The 11,554-nt window shown below is 39.0% G+C and overlaps 1 protein-coding gene across 1 annotated transcript; it reads left to right on the top strand.

Annotated features, from left to right (window-relative positions):
- The first annotated feature begins 766 nt into the window (after positions 1-766).
- On the top strand, positions 767-8,165 carry LOC122778822 (centrosomal protein of 78 kDa-like). Its single transcript, XM_044040924.1, has 15 exons — positions 767-1,019; positions 1,126-1,301; positions 2,885-2,957; positions 3,039-3,142; positions 4,299-4,473; positions 4,566-4,679; positions 4,911-4,981; positions 5,110-5,238; positions 5,715-5,832; positions 6,029-6,054; positions 6,173-6,277; positions 6,394-6,471; positions 6,801-6,982; positions 7,212-7,350; positions 7,755-8,165. Exons 1-15 carry the CDS (start codon positions 767-769, stop codon positions 8,163-8,165), a joined length of 2,154 nt encoding a protein of 717 aa, XP_043896859.1.
- Positions 8,166-11,554: the final 3,389 nt, after the last annotated feature.

Genomic DNA, 11,554 nt, shown 5'->3' on the forward strand with positions numbered 1-11,554 from the left:
TGTTTGTGTTTCCACACTTGCCAATATGACCAACAGAGGCCGACAGAGGCTTGTTGCATGAACGGGGTGAAGTCTGCCATCTCTGATTGCCCTGTTTCACAGGTTTTCCCATGACCATCAGCTCAACATGGTGCCATCTTCTTCGGCATGTGTAACACTAGCTGCAATTTCACACCTCCAGGAAGTGGACTTTAAAGTGGAAGAAGTCAGTAGGGGTTTCCAAAATAAAAACACAACAAAACAAAAATATCCACAGTCATTAATCACAGTTCGACATGGTTCTTTCACATCGCAGCTCCTCAACGCACTACTAAGTTCTTGCCTTCTCATCTCCTCAGTCTCTTCATCGCAGTTCAAAGTCTCCTCCTCATTCGCCCGTCCTCATCCTTGCCCCCAATCCCCCTGGATCCCTGACCTTTGATATGATATACCCGCTGGATGGGTTCAAAAAGAGGAACCACGAGGAGGATCTAAGGATGAGAGGAAATAACCTTGAGCTGCATTGAGGAACTTTGAACTGCATTGAAAGGAATGTTGCAGTGAACTTTGAACTATGTTGAAAGACAACTTTGATCTGTTACAGAACTTTGAACTGTGATTACTTAAAATGGGATCCTTCGAACGCAAATCAAAGGCAGAGGAATTTACCTACTGTTGCGACAGCAACCCACATACAGATCAAATGCACTTCTTGGACTTGTTACTCTTAAGTCGAAGTGAAATGAAATAACTTTTAAATCAGCTTTCCTCCCTCCCTCCCTCAGAGATGAAGCAGAACAATGCTCGGATGCTAAGGCAGGGTGCCACTGACTTTCTGGCTTACTATGGCTTTGCTTGTGCCAGACAGGATTCTATGCCTCTCACTGCTATCAAGAGGCATCTTGACAAAGGAATGCTGGACTTTAATGGAGACAGGCTGGATCTCAGAGACTTGCAACCTGTTCTCAGCTCTATCTCTATCAATCAACACTTGAACCACATTGCAATACGAAGCACTCATCTTGGTTCTGAAAATGCAGGTAAGTCAGGAATTTTTTTTTAAAAAAAGGACCCATTATTTATTTTTCTTAATTTCTGACATAAATTTCACATTATCAACAAAGATTTTGTCATCTCTAATTTTAGATAAAAGGTACTATAGGCCTACCTCTAGGAGGGAAATCCCATTCATTTGCTCCAAGGATATGACACTTGAGCTGTGCAAGGCCCTAAGAGAGTGTCTGACTATCTCCTCCAACCTAAAGACTCTGCAACTTAATGGACTTCCACTGAATAAGAGGGACCTCATCACACTGAAAAAGGTCAAACAAAGCATTATTTGCAGTATAAACTGTCTCAGTTCAACAATTGTGTAGTTTTATTTAATTTATGCCACAGTCAACACTATTGGCGCTTTTCCATAATACAGTACGAGCAGGTTTGGTATCAGGCACGTCATTTTCCATTACTCTGTAGTACCTCCTCAACATGGACGGGCTCCTCATAGCACAGCTGTGCAATATTGTATACGTGACACAAACACACAAACTAGTGACGGACAAAGCAGTTATTTTGGGTGTACTGAATCATTAGAGTCAGTTCATTCAAAAGATTTGTTCACCGAATCATTCAGTACTTTCTGACAGTCACTGAAATATAATACGGCTGAACAGGTTGTGACGGCTCATGATTGCCAGCTTTTGGCAGTGCTGTCGCTAAATACAAATACTCTGTTAAATATTGAGATTTTAGATATGACTTCCAGTGATGACGTTCTCCAATCAGTGATCGGCATTTTTTTGACATCACATTTTAGTATCGGCTCAGCACGATTGGAACCTCGCTAGAGCAGTGATCAAAAAAAGGTTCCAGGTACTATCCCTAATAGAAAAGCAAGAGTAGTGGAGATAATGGTAGAAAGAAGATGGAAAAGTGCCAGTATCCTTTGGTCTAGATCAGGTGATAGAGCCATGGATTTGACTTTGACCTAATAACATTGGAAGAGGGGCTGGGCAAAACGCCACCTTCAAAGAAGAAGAAAATGAGCTACTACTTCTCACTTGATTTTCATCTGTAGGAGCCAATTTGGAAGAGGTTATAAATAGAGACTAAACCTTACCGAGTCAGGTGTTCCACCTGGAAGGAGAAACATATTTTGATTGTGAGAAAGTGAGAGAGAAATGTTTGTAGCAATCATTAGACCAGGTTTTGGTAGTAAGTGTTTGTCAAAACAATTGGAACAATGTGATTGGAAGCCTTGGTTTACGACTTTAACAAACAAGACACTCATATCCAGGCGCAGCATTTCAGGGGCTTAAGCATTGACTTAGTATCAACATTAAACAGTAAACATTTTCTGAGGAATCAGTTGTCTCAATCAGCAGTTTCTGAAGAACTTGATGCCAATTTTGTAAATTATGTTCCCATTTGGAAGAAAATAGATGAAAAAAACATGGCACATGAGAGGACACCAGTGTGATTGACATCTGGTTGCCTTGTTGCAGGTAACGGCTGTGAACTTTCATGGTGTCAGTCAAATCACAAATGTCGAGGCTTCACACCTGGAGTTTGTTTTGCAACTGGAAGAATATGTCCAAAAAGAAAGAAAATGAGCCTAAGTCTGTTGGATTGGACAATAAACACTCAAAAAAAGGAATAGCTCAAAAAACACTTTTTAGTATGACAGCATATCACAACCTCAAATTTCTGCCACATCAGTCCATTAAAATATTTTACCACAGACATTCGTGCTGATAAATGTACCTCCTACCAACCACTTTGAAACGCATAAAGCTCTGCATGGCAGACATTTCCTGCAAATTAAAAAAAAAAAAAATCATTCAAATTTCCATTTGCATACAAATATCATGAATCAATTATGGACCAAACCAATTATTTTTTGTAGGGTTTGGAAAAAAGTATGTCCCTGGAACACCTTTCTCTGGCCAATTGCCCAATCTCGGACGAGGGTTTGGAGGGTATGTGTGTGTTCACAGTATTGGATTTCTATTGTTTGTGTTTGTGTTCATGTTGTAACTGTGTGACGTCTTATGTTTCAGTCATTTGTAAAATTGTGAAGCATTCTCCAAACATCAAGAGAGTAGATTTTTCAGGGTGCAATCTCACTTGGAGAGGAGCAGAGCACATCGCCAGCATCATCAAGGTGGAAAATCTAGTTTTTAACACTTTTACTGCCATGACATGTATGTGACATGAGACAAGATATCTTCATCTGCGATGTCCAGTCTTGTATAACGTACATAAAAGAGTAAGATACTAGAGTAAAAGTACAAGTATCTTACCAGAAAATGACTTTGGTAGAAGTTGAAGTCAAATTTTAATTTTACTTAAGTAAAGGTCTTAAAGTACAGAATATGACATTGACTGTCCTTAAGTATCAAAAGTAATTTTCTGATTGACTTTTAGAAGTAAAAGTAAATGAGGAGTAAAGATTAAGTGGTAGGGCCAGTTGTCTTTCAACTGAAAGGTTGTGGGTTCAATTCCTGGTCTATATGCGCCGTTGAGCAAGAAAAAAAATTAGTGAATGGCAAATCTCAAGTGTAAAGCAGCTCATCAAGACTAGAAAAGAGCTATATAAATACAGACCATTACCAACTCTAATTCTGATTTTATCTGGTAGTAACGAGTGACAAAGATATTTAGGGGAAATGTGGGGGAGTAAAAATACACAATTTATTTAGGAATTGTAGTGGAATACTAGTAAAAGTTGCTGGAAATATAAATAACAAAATGAATGTATTTGAAAGTATTTCTACTTTGTTACATGGTGATGTCCTTTCTTGGCAATAAAGGATTTTACAATTATACATTAAACATTGAATTAAGTTATTTTTGCAATGACAAACAAGAATTGGTCAAAACCGAAGTCACACTGTCAAAAACAGAGGTGTATGTGGATCGAACTTAAAGTGAAAGACACAATCAGGATGATGTTAAATACGTTTAGTTTTTGTGTCATATAAGTCTATATTGTTCTATATTGTTCTATTGTGTCATATATTCTTTTTTTATTCTGCCCCTAGAATTCTGTGATTAAAACATTGTACATTATAAAATGTATTGTTACATTGTATTTAGTAAGTCACTATAAAAAGGTACACAATACATAATAAGTCAGTACACTCAATGTAGTTATATTCTGCAATAAAATACAGATTTATCTCATTTTATTCCAACTTTGTTGGAGTATGATGTTGTGAGAAAGAGTTTTGAAGCTGTGTTACAGCAAAATAACAATAATAACAAAATGCCTGTATATAATATAATATGTAATGCCAAGTGTTTTTTTTTCCCCTCAGTATCAGGGTGCGCAGAGGCAGGGTATCGCGTGGGCGGAGTCTCTCAGATATCGTCATCCACACTTGGAAGAAATGGGAGGTCTTCGCCGCGTCACTCTAAACGGTAACTCTTTGATCGGGGACTGTGGTGCCGCTGCTATTGGGCATGAACTGGCAGAGGATTTCTGGATGAAAGGCAAGTGAACCCTGAGAGCAATACAAAACAAAGATATGAAGATGATTATCACTGTTGCCCGTGTTTTATGTTTCTCTCGTGTGACTGAACAGCGGTGGACCTACAGAGATGCGGTCTGTCCAATGAAGGAGCTCACCATTTGCTGGAAGCTGTGAAAACCAATTCTGTTCTGTGTGTACTGGATATTCACAGTAACCCCTTGGTCGGTAAGACATCATCAAGAACACCCTCAGTCACCCTTTTACAGTTATTTGAAGCATTATTAAGTAAAAGTAACACACAGTACATTACATAGTCCCACGTTTTGGGAATCACTGAGCTTGTCCTTTTGTTTACTATTTTTACTAAAAGTTATGAGGCTGTAGCACTGTAATTATAAATGTAATGTTCTACAGCATAATAAAAAAAAAAAGACTGTAAAATGTTTTCTTTTACAGACAAGGGCCTAATTAAAGCGATAACAGAGAAAGTAAAGAGGAACAGAAATTCCGGTGGACAGTCTCTGCAGGTTAGTGCCTGCAGCTACTATCACTATGAGAAAAAAAATAAAAATTGCTGTGTATTAGTTTAGTGCTCCATGTTGGATGGAAAGCTGCGTCATCAACGACTTCAAATGAGTTTTTGAATTTACAGCAGTATCATTGGATCAAGCCTGCAGCCACTGAGCCACAGAGAGTTCCAGGTCCAAGGAAGCAACCAGTGCCCAGAAGAATCAGGACAGGCATGTACACATTTTACGTGTTTCTCTCAACTACTAAAGCTCCAGTGTGTAACTTCTGTTGTGCTGAACATCCAAAAATTGATGCAATTTACTGAAAATATTGGATTTCTTTTACTTTCTGACTGTATGAGATTGAAAAAATTGATCTAACCTTACATGATGATGTTGATTTAATGTACATACACACAACTATTACTGCTACTACTACAAAGTATGAAATCAAATTATATATCATCGCTTTGATAGCATTGTTTATGTTGTTTCAATGTTGATGCACACATAAACCAGAAATCCTGCTTTTGCACAATATTGTTTTTGTTTAGTGAATAATAGATTCAACAGATTGTATTAATGGTCTTTTTTTTTTTAAATTAAACAATTTCCTTGTTTAAACAGCATGAAGGCTTTGCATCCAGTATGACCACCGATTGTTAACGGATGCATATAAAGAATATTTTAGTCTGAGCACATCTGTGTTCTTTAATATCCACTTTTTCACGTTGTTCTTTTTCTTGTGCAGCCTCATGTAACGAAACATCGGCAGAAACCCGCAGTTCAAGTGTTGCTCCGGTACGGAAGCCTCCTCCACGCTCCCAACACGTTCCTCGGCATGCTGCGGCACGAGCTGGACGCCGGAGGTGAGATGTTGGCCAACTAATAAACTTCAAATCATTTTTATTTTGTTTAACACTAAAAACCAAAAAAGTATAACACACTGTAGGTTTTATGGAATATAACATATTTTTACAGTGTATTTACAGGGTACTATAACATTAACCTGGATCAGTTATCTTTTTGCTGGATGATTTTGTTGCAGGGGTCTTCCTCGTGTAGGAACTGTGGCAAAACAAAGCTTTAACGTTAGTTTTTTTATTTTGTTTTACTACATTGCACTATTATTCCACTATTAGAAGAAGAGGTTATGTCAAGTGTCAAAAAATGTAAAATTTTAAATGTTTTATATGTTGTTTTCATTAGGGTGCAACTACTGACAAGATTGCTGGAGAAAAGGAAGAGAAAAGATTAAAAGTATATGTCCAGGACCAGGAAGGGGTCAGTGGACGACAGTTTGACCGTTTGCAGGTGACTGAAAATGGGTTATGTTTCAAAAAGGTGGAATCTTTTGGAATGTATTTCTTTTGGAGGCAAATGTCTGGATCTGTTTTTGGATGTGTGTGTGTGTTATCCTTTTCCGATAGATGGAGCTGAGTGAGTGTCGTCTGAGGCTGGCAAAGGAGAGCACAGCCAGACTGAGAGCTGAGTCAAGGCTCAAGGAGGTGAGTTTAAATAGCTTTACTCTGTTTGACTAAGCTGGGTAATACACCAAGAATATAAGTTCTGATCATTCTAACACCCTCGATTTAAAGATCTGTTCAATCCATGTCTGGACTGAATAGCTTCACCCTTATTATCCCTTATCACAGTGATGACCAACGTCTGGGTCGGGACCCACAGATGGGTCGCAGGAGATTTTTTTCTGTTCATTTTTGCAAACCAAATGATTCATTTACCAATACAAATGAATATTACATGTTACCGATATGGCTGTAAATGCCTAATAAATAATGATACTCCACTGTTGCCTTTTCTTCTTATTTGTTTTCAGTATGAGATAGAGAACGCATGTCTTCCTGATGCTAAACACTCCATGCCAGAGGCGTTTGCAGCCGCTGGCTCCAGATCAGCACCGCGTACTGTCAGTGTTCTTGAGGATGAGGCTTTACTTGAGACTATAGAGAAATCATTTGTCAAGTTCCATGCCTTCCTGGATCTCCTCAGGGATGCTGGGTGGGTAACTGGTTTCTCTTTTAAATTTGGACTTCACCAACTGACATCTGGATCTACTGCAACTGTAAACATAATTGTATAAGCATTTCATATGCCTCCAGTCATGGCTTGACCTCATAAAAAGGCACTTGTTGCTGAAGAAGCCATTTAGTAATGTCTCTATTTACTTAATGTGACATTTGTACTTTAAAATAAAAACTTATTTCTATTTTTGTCTCATGTTTGATAGCCTAGGTAAGCTTGCTGCAATGGCTGGACTGGACGCTTCAGATTTCCATCTTCTGGGAAAACCTCAGCTGTCCACTACAACTGGAACGTATTTGGATGTTCGGAATGCTATGACACAGACGGTTGCTTTTCATTCTTTGGTAAGGATGCAATGATCACAAATGACCACAAATCCATATCATTTTGGTGAACTGTTTTATAGTCGGGCTCCAATTACTTTTATTTAATTTAACACTAAGCAGCAGCCTAGCGAGCAGGTCCTACTTTAATTGCTGTGCGTCAATGTAATGGCTTTACCCAGACAGTTGAAAGTAGAAAATTGTTTATTCTTCAAGGAGATTGCAAAGCCAGGAAGTTGAAGCTGTGTGGGGATGCCAAGACAGCAATGGAGGCTTGCTTACTTCAAGTGCAGATTTTTCAAAACCGCCTCTGTGTCAAATCTGACCAAATTCATTTTGGAAAATTTAAGTTCCTAAAGTTCCTCAGAGAAAAAAAGGTTACATTAAAATTTTAGGATCACATCTCTGCTCATTTCTGTCTTTAGGTAAATAGTGCTCCTCCTACTCTCCCTGATGGCCAAAGAGAAACAGCCACACCCAGATCTCCATCCTCCATCAGGAAGCACTTCTTTGAAGACATTCAACAAGATGTGACCATTAGTAAGGCCTCTGATCCTGCATTACAATCTGGTATGGATGGAGAAGGACCAGATCAGTATTACAAGCCTTATTTTTGGCACGATGTGGGTCCCGAGCACAGCGTCTATAGCAAAAAATCAGTCGATGAGGTTTTGTTTGGTGAATCGCATCAGATTCAACAAAGCGGAAGCAGTAGCACAAGTTCACACCTGAGCGACCTCCTTCACAGAAGTCCTGATTCCCAGAGCAATGGTTCTCATGGTAGATCCTCTGTGCGATCGAACATTACGTGTGTGTCTGTGGGATCAGATGGGTGAAGGAACAGGGGTAAGGCAGGGAACTGGCTGCCAATTGAAGCACCGGGCATCAACTGACCCATGTTCTGCAAAGTCTCTACAGTCAAGAGTTTTTGGTGAAACTTTAAAGAGTCAATAAACACAACAGTCAAAAATCGTTTGACGAGGTTTTGTCTGATCAAACAGATCACATTCAGCAACACCACGTAATGACATTCACTCATTAATAACAACAGGCTCAATGTTTTCTCTGGTATTAATATATGGCAGCACTCACACAGCTGCTCCTCTGTGTATTACATTTTATAAGTTCTTCTCAAAACTAAATACAGACTAATAGCAAAACCATTTTTTTTTCTTTTTCTTCAAAGAGGCCATAGCATGGTGATGTGAGATATGGAGGTTTACTTACAAACATGAAGTAATTTTTATGGTCAGAAACCTCCTAGTCACTGCAAATGAGCCGATGTAAATGTCTCATCGCTGGCCACTTACCTGGAAGTGACGTAATTGGCATGTCGGCTCTCAGACCCGCAGCTCCCCCTCTGGAAAGGCGGATGCACCGCTAGCAATTATCAAAACATTGAGTAATGTCGTCGTCACAACCCCTCGTCGGAATCCCTTACGCATTTGATCCCGAGTCTGACCCAGAGTCAGACACCGTGACAAGTGAACCACCTCCATCGCAAAGACTGCTGCAGGACAGCAGAAACATGCAAATAACACACGAGTGAAAGCGTGCAGCTTAGCCTGTAGCCGGCTATCACTAAAGCTAAACGACAAAACAAGCACACAAAGACAGTTTTACGGTTTGTAAAATTTTTAATATACGTATTGTTGGCACTGCTCCTTGCTTTAGGTGAAGTTTGGTGCTGTGTCCTGCTTTATATTCAACCATAGAAGAAGAAGAACTACTCTTGTTGTAGCTGCTGAGCGCATCGGTTGTACGTAGGGTTGCCAACTGTCCCTTATTAGCCGGGACGTCCCACATATTGGGCCTTTATTGACTGTTAAGCTGATCTAACCACTGCATGATACAACAACAACAGCAGCAGTAGTGCTGATCACGACTCCTGTCATCATCCAATCACAGTGTGATGATGACAGGTGCCGTCCCACCTCGCGCCAGGAGACGAGGTGGAGTCCCGCATCAGTCGCACATGATCAATATACTGTAAGTAAACGTGCAAATTCATCCAAATTAAACTACAAAGGATAAACCTGCAAAAAAGAAGAGACTGTGCAGCTTCAACAAATTATGGGAAGTTAAAAAGACGTGGGGTAAGCCCGTCAGTGGTGATTCAACGAAAGCCTTCTGCACTTTATGTCAGAGGGAATTTTCAGTTGGCCACACACAGATGGTGCACATTCTGAGTCACTTCTATTTTATTCCTCTGCAAAACTGCTATCATTATGACAAATGCTTTAAAACAATACACTGTGTAACCGAGGGCGTCTACGTTAATAAACAATCGAAGGACACGAATGGCCGGTGTTAATGCCAACAGCGTCTCACTTTTATTCCACTTCCTTTTTTTACATGTAAAACAACCCTTCCTTCCGGCAACAACAATATTCAATATTCTGTTTAAATACCTCTCGGTAATAATTGTTCCTTGCAGAGGGAGAGGATGAGAGGAATAAGAGGAGGATGGACCGACTTCTCTCCATCCTTGAAAAATGTGTAAAAATAACATAAAAATAATAAAAAAAATACAATAAAAAAATATATGTAAATATGTGTGTTTATATTGTTTAATAATATACTGCTCAATAGATTGATGAATTTATTATTATTAATAAATTAATTGTTGTAATAGAAAAAAACTAGTCCAAAACAAAACAAACTATATTAACATTTTAAATTAACAACTATAAACATTAAATAACATTATTAGATAGTTTAGAAATACATTGAAAAATAAAAACTTTGTTTTGTAGGATCAACATGGGTGTTCTGTGCTGGGCAGGTTCATTTGTCAGAAGACACACGGGCTGGATTTTCTGCTGAGATGTATTTCTCTGGTTGTACTTCTGGACCTTGATAGGCTGTCACAATCGAGACCCTGGTGCTTCTCCAACTTGTCTTCACTGTCCACTGCATTGTCCATGCTCTGGGTTTGTAGGGCTGGCTCATTCGACGGCTGCCATGTCACTGCACTATGGTATTAGAAAGGAATGAGGCAGAGTATATCACATTGCTATTCTGATTATAAAAAAGATAACCACTGTATTTGAAATTACTAAATTGGAATTTGAATAACTATATGAAACTGCAATTATTGACTTACGGATTATAAGTAGTCATGGTCAACAGGAGCCTCCTCCAGGACAGACAGCTGGTCAAGCCTCCATGTCATGCGATACTGACATGGCAGCCGTCGATAGCTCCAGCTGCTTTGGTGAAAGCTGGGTGCCTCGCCAGCCCTGCAAACCCATGGGAAACAGAGTCCAGTTCTTCTGGGGTGTGTGGGAGGTAAATAACCCTGTGGCGCAGGGCCACCAGTTCCTCTGTGACCCTGTGGACGATATGGTCAGTAGATCGAGGCATGTCAAAAACTCTGGAGACCACCCTATACGATGCCCCACTTGCTAGCCAGAAGAGAAACACCAGGGTGTCGATTACCGTATTCTTGACTGTGAAGGAATAGAGGAACTGTTAAAATAAAATCTTGATATTTGCTTTTAAAGCTTAAACACATTTCTAAATTAGATTTTTAGATAATACTTTTCCGCTCATGACTAAAACTATATACATACTATATACAGTATATGAATGTGTATATATGCATGTATGTATGTATGTGTATATATATATATATATATATATATATGCACACACATACACATTCATATATATATATGATAAGCTTGGATTAATATTGCCCCTATATTAATGTGTATGTTACATTTACTGCTGTAGATTTTAGTTTGGGCTCAATTTTAAGTACTTAATATACATCTGGCTGGTTTAATCTACAGTGACATATCAGATTATACTGTATAAAATGATGATATGATTATAATATGGCTGCAAAATCTCCTGCCACATTTATTAAGGTTACTATAAGATAAAGAGTTCACAGGGTTACCATTTTACTTTACCTCTTCATATCTGTCTCTCAGGCTGAGAAGAATAATACGCCGGCACTGACAGCGAAGGTTGTTCAGTGTATATAACCACTCCCCCTTCCTTTGTCTGTTTGTGAGTTTGTCTTCGTCCGTCACCTAGTTAACTTGTGTTTTGAGCTCTCCTCTTCGTCTCATCCTGTTATTTTACCAGTTCGAAATGCATGACATTTCTGTTTATTGTGCGCGTAACCTGTCATTTAAAACCTAAAAATGTAATGGTCCAATTTTCAAGATGTGACACTCTTGTATGATGAAGTAGGCATCAATTCATGAAAAAA

Source organism: Solea senegalensis, linkage group LG12 (assembly GCF_019176455.1).
Source record: "Solea senegalensis isolate Sse05_10M linkage group LG12, IFAPA_SoseM_1, whole genome shotgun sequence".
Lineage (NCBI taxonomy): Eukaryota > Metazoa > Chordata > Actinopteri > Pleuronectiformes > Soleidae > Solea > Solea senegalensis.

Bases quoted from the DNA above. Each gene is read 5' to 3' on its own strand.
- LOC122778822 (XM_044040924.1), top strand. From the start codon at position 767: ATGAAGCAGAACAATGCTCGGATGCTAAGGCAGGGTGCCACTGACTTT. The intron at 1,302-2,884 runs GTCAAACAAAGC...TATTTTTTGTAG, and splicing joins ACCTCATCACACTGAAAAAG to GGTTTGGAAAAAAGTATGTC. The intron at 6,278-6,393 runs GTGACTGAAAAT...CTTTTCCGATAG, and splicing joins GACAGTTTGACCGTTTGCAG to ATGGAGCTGAGTGAGTGTCG.